Source organism: Bombus huntii, chromosome 3 (assembly GCF_024542735.1).
Source record: "Bombus huntii isolate Logan2020A chromosome 3, iyBomHunt1.1, whole genome shotgun sequence".
Taxonomy (NCBI): domain Eukaryota; kingdom Metazoa; phylum Arthropoda; class Insecta; order Hymenoptera; family Apidae; genus Bombus; species Bombus huntii.
Window position 1 is genome coordinate 12580481 of NC_066240.1, and position 12646 is coordinate 12593126.

Here is a 12646-nt window from a genome sequence, read left to right on the forward strand (position 1 = left end):
CGGGATCAATAAAATCCTCAAGTTTCGCGCATGACGGAATTTATTTTGCGAATTTCTTAAGGTTATGAGATGAATCCATGATATAAAACCGTGTAGCACCAAATGCAAATAAGTAAACAACATAATAGACTTAGTTAAATGCGGAACAATGTTCGAAGGTGCCATAGCGGCGTTCTTGAATCGGCTTTTGGGGAAGTATATCGAGGATTTAGATACCGAACAGTTCAACGTTGGTATCTTTTCTGGCGATACTTGCCTTACCGATCTTAAATTAAAACCTGAAGCTCTGGTAAGCAAATTTTTCTCTTATAAAATAATAAAATATATGAAGGTAATTAATATCTTTTGGTTTGTAGTATCAATTTGGTCTGCCTATTAAAGTGGAAATTGGTCTAATAGGAAGGATTGTTTTAAAGATACCATGGTCTGGATTATTTTCTCAGCCAATTATTCTTTGTATCGAGGTAAACAAATTAGTAACAAATTCTTCTTTATTTGTGGTATGTTTTAGTTAATATCAAAAAGCATTCAGATACAATATGTTAACTCTGCTTAAAGGATATTTATATAGTGGCTGTGCCTGCTGCTTATGGTCCATATGATGCAGAAGTACAAAAGAAGTTGATAAGGGCAGAAAAAAAGAAAATATTAGAAGATTTAAAGGAAGATGAAGCGTTCAAAACAGGTAATTCATATATGTATGATAAAGTGTGTGCACTAATTTCTTCTACAATTAATTTTAGAATTATTTGATAATTTGCTGGCATCTGTGACAAAAAATTTCCAAATTAGTATAAATAATGTACATATTAGATATGAAGAAAAGCTAAATGGATCTCTATGTGCTTGTGGTGTCTGTATTCAAAGTATATCAGTTATGACTACAAATAGGTAAATATTTAATTTCCTGTTATTATTTCCTCAGTATCTATATGTATTCATGTCAAATTGTAGTAAATGGAAACCTGGTGTTTGTGCTAGTAATTTGAGTACAATTTACCAATTAATAAGGGCAGAATCCTTAAGCATATATATGGATTATGACACAGAATCTGCTCTTACAAGCACACAATGCGATTGGAATATGTTCAGTCTTCTAGCATGGAAAAGTACAATGCACAGAGCTTTACAAACCTTTGGTATGAAGAACAAAGAGTTCCAATTTTGTAAGTTTACAATTTTATTTGTAAACGTAACTTTGTGTTTAAATATAAGTAAGGAAACTAACAATGTTATGTTGTAGTACTAAAACCATTCACTGCAAAGATAAAAGTAATTATACATAAAGGTAATGAGACACAAACATCTCGCATGTTGGTTGATATTGTCCTTCATGATGTGGCAATGCAAGTTTCCAAAGCGCAATATATTACTTTTTGTCATCTTTATAATTCGTTGTCACGTGCGATAATCAATAAGTACGTATATTGATTGCATTTTTTTGTTGACTTTATTCATTGTTATGTTATTTCAGACCATATATAAAATATCGTCCAAACGATAATGTAAAGGAAAATCCAACAGCTTGGTGGAAGTATGCTTACAATTCCATTTTAGATTACAATATAAGACCCTATACATGGTCAAGGGTTAGTGAACACAGGAAAAACTACAGAAAGTATAAAGAAGCATGCTTGCAGAACTTGTTGCGACCAAATGATACAGAACTAAAACTGGATTTACAAAAATATGAAGATTGTCTGACTATTTTAAACATGGTAATAGCTAGAGAGCATGCTAAGCAGGAATTGAAAAATAAAACGATTGAAGAGAAACATCAAAGTATGAATACCAGTATTTCATTACAAAATGTACTAGAAAACACAACATTGATTAAAGAAGTACAAAATAATGATACACAAGGACAACAAATTAAACCATCATTGCATCATATTACTAATGATTCAGGAAGGAAGATAAAACTGGAAAAACTACCCCAACCAATAGGTACAATAGAATTTGTCTCAAATTCACAATCAAAATAAATGCATATATGATAAAGACAACTTTTTATACTCTGTTTCAGATTATAAATTCAATTTTACTTTAGCAAACTGCTGTTTGAGTCTTTTAAGCTATAATAGAGAAATTCTTGTTGTAACTATAACTCAGCTCTTAACCAGTGTTGAAATACGTCCTCTGATGTCTGCTTTCAAAGTGTCTGCCCGAGCTGAGAGTTTTGTAATCGAAGGCGTTTCTGCAGAAGGTGACCTAGTGCCATTAATCACGGTCGACAATATTTTGACAGGTATCAGAATTTACTTTATTAGGAATTAGAATTTACCACTAATTTTATCATTACTCATTTTTACAGGGAATGTATCAACTAACTTTTTGGCAGTAGATTTTGAAAAGAATGGGGAAAACGTGGATCCAACTTTCGACATTTCTATAAAGCTGGAAGCTATAGAAGTGACTTATTATCATGTAATAATATTTTTATAAGATAAATGTATTTAGGAATGTTAATTCATCCATCCAATATTAATTCATCAGCATCATAAAAAAATGATACCTTATTAAATTTTAGCATGCCATGATAGAAATTATTCAATTTTTCAAACTTAATAATTCGGATATGCAAACGACAATTTTGTGGACGTATAAATTGTACGAATATATAAAAAGAAATTATCTGGTTTTGGTAGATAATATTGTTTCTCAAACGCTTCGGATTAATTTCAAAGTAGACATTAAAGGACCATACATCATATTTCCTGAACAAGGATCGATACAGAAGTGCGTATAATGTGAAACATTAATAAATTCTTAACCGTTTGAGTCCCAGTGGTCATTGAAAAAACAAGGTCGAGAAATCCTTAACAGCGCGATAGCGCTTGTTTTAATCGATTGCGAAGAGAACCAAGCGGTGTAATAGTGCTCGTCATATTTGTTACTTTATGAGATACATCTATATCATTATATATGCGTACTATTAATTTACAAGTTTTGTTCAATAAAAATTATTGAGAGGATAACAATAAAATACAAAATACCGTCAGTCGTCAATAACGTTCAAATGTACTGGGACTTTTCGACACAAAATCTAAACAGCATGATCGCGCTGCTTGGGACTCAAACGGTTAAGCTTGTTTGGATCTGGAAGTAACACAAAGGAATTTTAGAGGCGGACATATCCTTGTCATGGATTTTGGTAATATGAGTTTGTCTAATGAACTACAGTCTATAAACTTGCAACTTGAAGATGCGACACTTATGGAATTGGAAGAATTACTTTACGACAGAATACATATTGAATTTTCTGGAGCACAAATACTATTTTGTCATTCAGGTACTAGCTTTTTTTAAAATTCATTTTTCCAAATCTTAATACATTTATCTCAAATACTCTTTATTTTATTATAGGAGATGATTGGAGGTCAGCTAGAAAAAAGAAGGATTCTGAGTATCATTTTTTACCAAAGATACAAGCAACTACAACTATTTCATGTAGTATAAAACCAGAATACCATCAGTTACCAAGGTACCTCCTAATCTTTTTGGGCATATTAGATCAGATTTATTGTATTTATATATTATTTATATTATTATTTTTTAGAATTAAAATCAATGTGTCCATTTCGAGTATAAAATTTAATTTATCAGAAAATAAAATACGACTGATTGCTCATTTCTTGAATTTATTACTATTGGCATATCAACAGAATGTAGAGAAGTACAGGGGCAATATGAAACAATATGCTTGTAAAGAAAACTTGAACAAAATTTTCATATCGATGAAAGACCTTAAAAATGTGCAACGTAGCGTATGTCTGTCATCGATTGAAATGATACAAAATAAAATCACGCATGTGTCTAAGGAACTTTTGACGAATCATGTTCAAAAACTCGATAGGTAACGAAGTAAGATTAAATATTAATGTACAAAATGTATTCTTCAATATTTTGATAAAATGCAATTATTTTATTACAAACAAACTATATATAAAATTTCTTTTTTTCATATCACAGAAGTGTTGTGTCTTCTGAAGTCAGTGAAGAAGACTTGGAATTACTATCAAAGACAATAAGTCTGTCTGGATTCGATGACAACGTATCTCCATATAATCACATAAATTTCTTGTTGAGATTTGCTATTGGAGAGGTTCTATATATATTGATCTTTCTCACTAGACTTTATGTATCTTTTAAAATATCAATTTTGTAATATATTCAATGATATTTTCAAATGTTTAGCTGTCAGTTCATTTGGGAATTATTCATTATGGAAGAGAAGAACCTTACTTGAATTTAAGATTGCATGGGTTGTATTGCGAAACCGCGATAATGGAGTATGGACCTGCTGTACAATTTGGTGTAGGATCTATTCTTTTAGTAGATAAAACAAATGCTGGAGTAACTGGATCATATTTAGAATTAATATCTACTGAAGAGCCACACGAAGTTTTTATTATATCGTATCGTAAGGTACTGTAATTTGTGCGATGAAATTAAGTCTTTTTTGTTTACTTCATATTTTCCTACTAATATATTTTGTAGGTCAAATCGAACTGTCCTGATTTCAAATCCCACTTCAAAAGTATTGAACGATCTCTTGTCGTAAATATATTGAACATCAATATAAATCTCCACAGACCTGCAGTATTGAAAATACGAGAATACTGGTATAATTTGGCTAAGTAAGTATTAATATCTTTATTATTAAATATTTAATAAGAAAAAATCTGAATAATAGATGTTTTTTAGCATTTTTGAAAACAATAATCTTCTCGACTTCGCGGAGAGTATATGCTACAAAATTGCACATTGGAAAACGAAAGAAGACGATCCACCTATCCCACCTGGTAAAGAATAATAAAATTATTATAAATTCATCGTCTATAATCTTAACATTTTATCTTTTTTTAGGTGCTATCAAATTGAATTATTCTGCTCGACTAAGCGCTTTAGTGGTAAGATTTTGCGATAAGGATTTAGATTTAATAGAAATACAAGTCTTGGGACTGGAAAACGATTGCATTTACAATGCTAATGAAAGAATGGTATTGCGTGTACATCTTAGACATCTATCGATTGAAGATTTGAGCGAGGATACACTTTATTCTAAAGTAAACATCAAATTTATGAGACATATTATTAAATATAATTTCGCGTATTCTTAATTTTAAATATTTCTTTATAAGATTTTAACTACAGAGGAGGATAAGGTTTTTGATTTAAAATACGTGAGACATATGCCAAGATTATACACATGTTCGGACATCGATACAAAGCAAGATGATGTAATGTCGGATGGAACATTTAAGCTTTCCATTGGAAGAATGAATTGTGTACTTATTTGCAAAATTCTGTATGATTTGAAGGTATACATTTCATATTTATATACCATTATTATATCATAACAGTAATGATAAAGTTTTGTTCATTCTTACAGTATTTTTTAGCGCCATTTACTTCTACGTATTTCTTGCAATTTAAGAAATACTTAGTTAAGAAACTCATGAATGGGATTGGAGAATTCAAAAAAAGTGCAACGAAATTGCATATATTTATTGATATTCAAGGTCCCATATTTTTGTTGCCACAGCGTAAAGAAGTTCCAAGTCTGTTGGTATTAAATACAGGTGCACTATCAGTTGAAAATTTCTTCAAGAAGAGTGATCATTCTACTCTAAGTATTAAAATACCCAGCAGTGACTCAAACCAAGTAATAATTGATAATATTCTAGTAAAATTAAATAATATGACTGTGTCCAGGGCAATTATGACACTCAGTCGTGATCTAGAAATCCAAGTAAGATTTAATGTTTGAAAAAGTAGTTTTTTAAGAACTAAATAATATTTAAATAAAGTGATTTAATCAAATGATGAATTCATAGGAACCAATTGTCGAACCGGTACATATTCGTTTTGATATTAAAAGAAAAACAGAATATCGCAGTGCAATGGAATTTCAAACATATGGGTTATTTAATATACAAGGTTCTATGGATTTTGCATATATTAATTTGAGCCAAAGAGATTTAAAGTCTAGTATACTAGTGTGGAAAGACAACATATCCAAAATTATTTTATTCAAAGATACATATTATAACGAAACGCAATCTGCAATGATGAGCCAATTAAAAAAATTTAGTAATGAAGAAGCAATGGTAAAGAAATTGGAAGATTTTCTCACACATAATGAAAATTCTGTATGTGAAATTAATACCAAATTAAGCTTAGAAGGGTTGCAGTTAAATTTGTTTTTAGATTCAGAGGAGGTAATTTATCACTTAATTTTATTTTAATTTGTCTATTCTACCACACATGATCTATATCTATTTTAAATTTATTTCAGGTATTAAGTTCACCCGTTCGTGATTTGAATCACGGCTTATGTAGACTAATGTTCGGAGAGATAATTAATACATATGCGTTTTACAGTGATAGAAGTTTAAAGATGAAATTATCTCTTCAAAGTTGTCTTTTGCAAGATACTCGAAAAGATTCTCAGACTATCAGAAAGTTCGTATATTTATACTCTTTCTATTTGGTATATTTTTAGCGTAGTTAAATAACATCTTCACTTTGGATTGAAGGATAATTCAATCGCCAGCAAGACAAATAGGAATGCAACCTGAATCTTGTATATCCATTTCAATGTCTCCTATTGTTGATGTTACGTATACTCGTACGCCAGCTGGAGAAAAATGTTACGATGCACTTATTCAGGAAGTAAGAATAAACTTATCGGTACCATTCGTGATGCATCTGACTCGGTATATTATGGATTCTTTCCCGGGTGATCAAGTTGATGAAGGAATTATTAATCATGGATACGAAAATAATAGTTCTACAACAGTAAGTAATTGAACATTTTCTTTAAGCTATTATATATAAGTTACTTTATATATAAGTAGATAACTAATTTAATAATACTTGCAATACATATTTGTATCAAATCAAGAACAGAGATGTTACTACTACAGAAAAAAATAAATTAAAATACGCTCAATATTTTACAGAAGAACCAGGTATTTACACATATTTATTAAAGTTGAATGTTTTTATTAGTATTTTTCAATTTATATAATAATTATAGAGTGAAAGAGCAAATAGTTTATTTACAATTATTTAAACATTAATATTTTATATAATTTAGATGCTACAGTATCTGTAAGGATACATAAGCCTGAGATTTTGCTTTTCGGAGATTTGAAAGCAAACAATGCACATATGATTTTATTACAAGCAGAAATGTCGATCGAGAGTAGTAGACATAGCTGCTCATCATCGATCGTTTATACATTAACTGACGTACGTGCCAAATCAAAGAAACAAGGGAATTACTCGCATCATATTCCCTTCTGGTTATTATGTCCCTGTGATATTGAAATTTGTAGAAAAGAAGAAGCACCTGAATTCAATGTCAATTATATTGTCGCAGTGAATAAAATTGATGTTCACGTCTCTGCAGAAATTATACATACATTTATCAATGCAAGTATTATAATATAGATTATAATATTTTTTATTCTCATAAAGTTTAATAACTATAAAATTGTATATACACATTTAGATATTGAATGAAGCTACAAGCTTTATAGATAGTATCAATGTGAAACTAGAAGACAGATTCGCAAATCAAGATTTTAACATGCACACTAATTTGTGGACACCAAAGAAAATTTCGAACGTACCATATAAAAAATTGCATGATGGTAAGTTTTATTGTACAAACAAATTTCTGTAGGATTAAAATAGTTCTTATAGATTGTATTTTACAGATGATTCACATCTAATCTATGAATGTAACGATCGAGTGGTAACTTTTAATGTGAAACCATTAATACTATGTTTACTATTAGAGATAGAATATGCAATGGAACGATTTTCTGTTATAAAAATGGAGAGTACAATTACAATTTCTATTAATGATTGGTTCAATGATTTTAATCTAGAATCGAATGTAAAAATTCATGCATTCTGTTATAATATGGATTACAAAAATTGGGAACCTCTGATTGATTTGTGCTCAGAAGATGATATGAATTACAAACCATGGGAATTTACAATAAAGGTAACTTTTGTAACACATGAGTGTAATAAATTTTTATGTTTTATATTCTTTACTATGTGTATAGATGCGTCATGGTGAAGCATTCATGATAAATTCAAATTCAACCGATTCATACCAACATATAAAACAGGATGCTTCAAAAGTCAAGAAAAAGAGTTTTAGAAATATTGATCAGGATGTTACAGATATGGTTTTTATAACTCCAGACCATTTAAATGTAGCAAAATCAAGTGGTACTTAAAACTAAATTCTTTATTCACATAATTAAGATTAATAAATACATTATTAAATATGTTTTCATTATAGAGACAGAAATGTATTCGACATATGAAGAAGACTCTGATACAGATGATGAAGAAGGACAGAAAAAGTTAACTAGAACTTCTAATTATTTGTTCAATAGTAACAGTAGTGGGGATGAGGACAGTGATAGTGATGACACCAGCACAAACGAAGATGAAGGATTAGAATTGACACCGGAGTGCAATGCGGATTCTTGTAAGGATTCATTATAACAATTATTACAATTAATCATCATAAATTTGTTATTATAATAGGTTTTTAATCACCAGTTGGACCGCTCGGCCGCGAATCAATAAAATCAAACGATACAGCGGTATACATTATCGTATCAACGGAAGAAAAGCTCAATGTAGTAATTACGCCAAATTTAATTATCGTGGTAGATATTATCATGAACGCATTTAAACAAGCCACTAGTGGAATACCGATTGTACCTACTAGTATGAAAAAATTAAATCTTCAAAACGATATTGGTCATGAGAGCCGAATAGAGCTTCTTGTTCCAGACGAAGTCAGTACATTTATCTCAATTAATACATTATTTTTAAAGAAGATGATTTTTACGACTACTTCTTTCATCATAGAATAACGAAAACGCAACTCGAATTATTGTCAGTCAAGATTACCATGATATTAGTCCATCTGCAAGTATTCCTAGCAGTCCAGAAGCGGAGCCTCATTCTGGACTTACAAGTCCGCAATTAGTTGACAATGAAATGGATTTTGCTGATCCTGACACAAATTTACAGAATCATTCAATGCCAATGCAGGAAATATTTGAGAAAGATTCTTCAATCAGTATATACAAAACAATTACTGGAGAAGTTTTACGAATCATTTTTAAAGGTATTCTTAAATGCAAATATATTATCAATGAAGTATCTTTATCTTTTTTTATCACAATCATAGGATTTGAGGATGTACTGGTATACTGTCCTAAAAGGCAGGGGTGTAATTTAATTCCACTCCGACCTATCAGACACGATGTGCGCTATCACCTGATCATAGAAGCTACTATTAATAATTACTTATATCGTACAATTACTGTACGATCACCTTTATTGGTAAAGTATATAATTTTTTCTTGTTTCATTATGATTTTATTTTAGGAGTATTTTCATTTTAGTTTCGCAATGAGACTTCGTACGCATTGGGTCTTTATTACAAGAAGTCATTGTTGGATAAATTGGGACTCACATGTATCGGTAAACCTACAAATCCTTTTGATGACAATATCAGGATGACAATCATCGAACCTGATTCCACTTATAGCATTCCTTTATACATAGCCTATCATTTTCCTATATATATACTGCCTGCTTATTTAGAGTAAGTAGAAAATAAATGCAGCAAGGGCGTTACTTGACATTACAAGATAAATCTTGTTTCAGAAAATATCAGGTAAGCGAGGAAGGAATTTACTGGAAAGAGCTAAGTGCAACAATAAATGTGATTAAGGATATATGTTGCAAAATGAAGGACGATGAAAGTAATTCTGTATTTTACGTCAAAGTTTCTTGTAATGAAATTCCAGTAATCGCGAAATCAAGTTGTCACGTACCGAATTATTTGATAAACATTTATCCTCCTTTTATTTTCAACAATCAACTACCATTCGTTATAGATGTTTATATACCTGCTATTAATTACGAAGTAAAAATTGAACCAGGGGAAAGAATAAACATGCACTCGTTGAGTTGTAATATTGATGTCCAATTTACTTTTAAGGTATGTATATTATATAAATATCGTATTATATAATAATATATATCGTATATTAATATAACAAAGCGTTCAATTGATCTAAGTTGTTTGTAATTTTTTCTGCCATCAAAGATTCAAAATTATTTGGGTGCATATTGGACTGGAACAACAAAACTGAACACGAACTTGGGGAAGAAATTTGTTGTTATGAACGCTGATAGCGAGCTAGAATCGGCAAAACCATTTTTATTATGTATAGAATTGTGTAAAATTACAAGTTGGCATATTGTTATTCAATCTCAATATTGGATGATAAATAAATCCGGACTACCTTTATACATTCAGGTAATTAATTTGTTTCAAAGCGCAACTATAATATATACGTACTTTATATGTAATAATTTAATACTCTCAGGAATGCTACTCCCATATAATTAACGAGATACCAGAAGAAGAACTGATGGTGTTCTCTCAGAAGAATAATAGAAAGACTACAGTCAGATTGAGAGCTCATCAATCTGAATGGTCTTTGCCTTTTGGATTGGAAGGAATTACTTCCATGTCTTTGATTGTGTGCAAAGATATAGAAAGAGGAAGAAAGTACAGAATTCTAACAGAGATTGAAAGTTCTCGTCTTTCCCCTAACTTCACGAAGATTATCACGTTTCTTCCATGTTTCTATATTACTAACAAGATGAAAAGAACCATTAGATTTATGGAGGAAAATGATCAAGCAGATTTGTGGAATGATCTTCTTTCTGGACAAAGTTTACCATTTTGGCCGGTTACGGAATCAATGAAGATGAGAATAAAGTGGAGAAACAGTCAATTGGTATCACAACACTTTGGTATTACACATGTGGGGAAAACTGTATTAAGAATGGATAATGGAGTGAGTATTTGAATACATAATTATATACGAAATTATATATATAGAAAGATTTCAATTACTATAAGTGATATACTCGTTTATGTATAGTCAGCAGTTAGTGTAGAAATCAAAGGTGGTATTAATTCTCCATATCATGTTACATTCCAAAAATACATGGCGGGTGATATACCTTTAAGGATAGACAACTTTTGCGATGATTTATTTTTAAAAATTAGTCAGTGTAATTTGGGTCAAGTAGTTCTGATAAATCCATTCCAAAGTTTATTATATACATGGGACGATCCCACCAAGTCCAGAGAACTCATTTGGAATGTGTACAATAATAAAAGAACTGGATACAACGCAAGATTTGAAAGGGTAAAATATAATTTATATCTTGTTACAAAATGTAATACAATATGTGATGATTCTTTCATTTTTAGGATGGATATGGACAAGAAATTGTACCACTTGTAATCATTGACAACTCTAACAGCAGAGTATCCTCTACTTCTTCAATTAAATCTCAAAACAATAAATTAACTTGGTTGGAAAGCAAATCTGGAAGTTTTAATAACGAAAGCAATGATTGCGACAATGATATAAAGTCACCAATGTTGAAAAATGCACAGGAAAATAAAACGGTAGTTTATTGGGTCAGTTACATGGAAGGAAATCAAAGAATCTTGTTATTTACTCAACAGGAAACAGTTTTCTTAAAAGCGAAGAGTATAGTCGATCCTGAACCTAGTAAAAAGGAGGTATTTCTTTCTTTTGCTGGTATTGGAATCAGTATTGTGAGTATATACATATTAATGAATTAAAATGGCAGAAAAGATATTTCTTATTAGATAATCAATTTAACATGATTATAGATAACAAAATCTAATGAGAATCTAAAAGAATTAGTGTATGCTAACATAACAGATTCTGCAGCTCATTGGGAACTTTATTTTGACAAGAGATGGAAGAGTTTATCTTTAGAACTGAGTGCTTGGATAGAGAGCAAGTATGTAAATTCTTGTAAAAAAGCACAGCTAGAAAATTTCATTGATGTAAGTACATTCTACAAATTATCAATTTAAATGTAACATTTCAAGTATAAATAATGAACTTTCAGGTTGATCTTGTAAAAATGCACATGACCAAACCGTTCTTCGGAAAATTAAGAAGGACCTATTCTCCAGGAATTTGGTTGCATTGCAGGAAGTCTATGTCACTCACTTATTTACAAGGCTATGTTCATAGGATACAGGTATGTACTATCATAATATCATCTTCAATTAATATTATTTAGTTATATTATTGAATTGGCTATTTCAGGTGGATAATCAAATTCGTAATACTACGTTCCCAGTGATTTTGTACTCAAATTTGCAAAAGAGTATCATTAAATATGCAGGCAATCATAAATTGAAGCACTGTATAGAATTTACATGTTTGAAACAAAGGAAACTAAATTACAACGTTTACAAGTACGTAATTCTTGCTAATACTGTATCAATTTTATGCATATAATCAAATGTATTTTGTAGGAATATTTGTGTCATAGTTAGAGAATTTGATCTGAATTTACAAGAGGGCTTTCTTCTTTCTCTGATCGATTTAATTCCAAAAAAACCAGAAACTAAGTATTCTATTGCAGCAAAACTAAGAAAGGATGTTTCCACCATTCATATCTTGCCTTCCAATAAAGCTAACAATGTAAATATATATACTTCTCATCATTAATATATTAACATAAC

The 12646-nt window shown here is 30.3% G+C and overlaps 1 protein-coding gene across 3 annotated transcripts in view; it reads left to right on the top strand.

Moving 5' to 3' along the window:
- The window catches only part of LOC126863588 (intermembrane lipid transfer protein VPS13A-like), a 15867-nt gene continuing 3221 nt past the window's right edge, over positions 1-12646 (top strand). Inside the window, exons 1-42 of one of the 3 annotated variants that reach the window (XR_007688931.1) lie at positions 1-289; positions 357-464; positions 559-685; positions 744-891; positions 955-1166; positions 1244-1418; positions 1475-1947; positions 2027-2248; positions 2315-2427; positions 2531-2739; positions 3126-3292; positions 3367-3484; positions 3560-3856; positions 3973-4105; positions 4198-4428; positions 4501-4640; positions 4708-4805; positions 4870-5069; positions 5145-5324; positions 5396-5755; positions 5841-6224; positions 6302-6468; positions 6543-6804; positions 6911-6977; positions 7106-7443; positions 7523-7664; positions 7731-8023; positions 8088-8256; positions 8330-8521; positions 8596-8837; positions 8911-9172; positions 9236-9390; positions 9453-9655; positions 9718-10054; positions 10163-10375; positions 10446-10922; positions 11010-11279; positions 11345-11698; positions 11777-11956; positions 12022-12156; positions 12225-12376; positions 12437-12605. Coding sequence is in view for 2 of the 3 variants with exons in the window: in XM_050613854.1 (XP_050469811.1) it covers positions 149-289; positions 357-464; positions 559-685; positions 744-891; positions 955-1166; positions 1244-1418; positions 1475-1947; positions 2027-2248; positions 2315-2427; positions 2531-2739; positions 3126-3292; positions 3367-3484; positions 3560-3856; positions 3973-4105; positions 4198-4428; positions 4501-4640; positions 4708-4805; positions 4870-5069; positions 5145-5324; positions 5396-5755; positions 5841-6224; positions 6302-6468; positions 6543-6804; positions 6911-6977; positions 7106-7443; positions 7523-7664; positions 7731-8023; positions 8088-8256; positions 8330-8521; positions 8596-8837; positions 8911-9172; positions 9236-9390; positions 9453-9655; positions 9718-10054; positions 10163-10375; positions 10446-10922; positions 11010-11279; positions 11345-11698; positions 11777-11956; positions 12022-12156; positions 12225-12376; positions 12437-12605 (9015 nt within the window). In the remaining variant the exon portion in view is untranslated. The remainder of the gene's footprint in view (positions 290-356; positions 465-558; positions 686-743; positions 892-954; positions 1167-1243; positions 1419-1474; positions 1948-2026; positions 2249-2314; positions 2428-2530; positions 2740-3125; positions 3293-3366; positions 3485-3559; positions 3857-3972; positions 4106-4197; positions 4429-4500; positions 4641-4707; positions 4806-4869; positions 5070-5144; positions 5325-5395; positions 5756-5840; positions 6225-6301; positions 6469-6542; positions 6805-6910; positions 6978-7105; positions 7444-7522; positions 7665-7730; positions 8024-8087; positions 8257-8329; positions 8522-8595; positions 8838-8910; positions 9173-9235; positions 9391-9452; positions 9656-9717; positions 10055-10162; positions 10376-10445; positions 10923-11009; positions 11280-11344; positions 11699-11776; positions 11957-12021; positions 12157-12224; positions 12377-12436; positions 12606-12646) is intronic. The other 2 variants (XM_050613854.1, XM_050613855.1) reach the window with 2 other exon arrangements.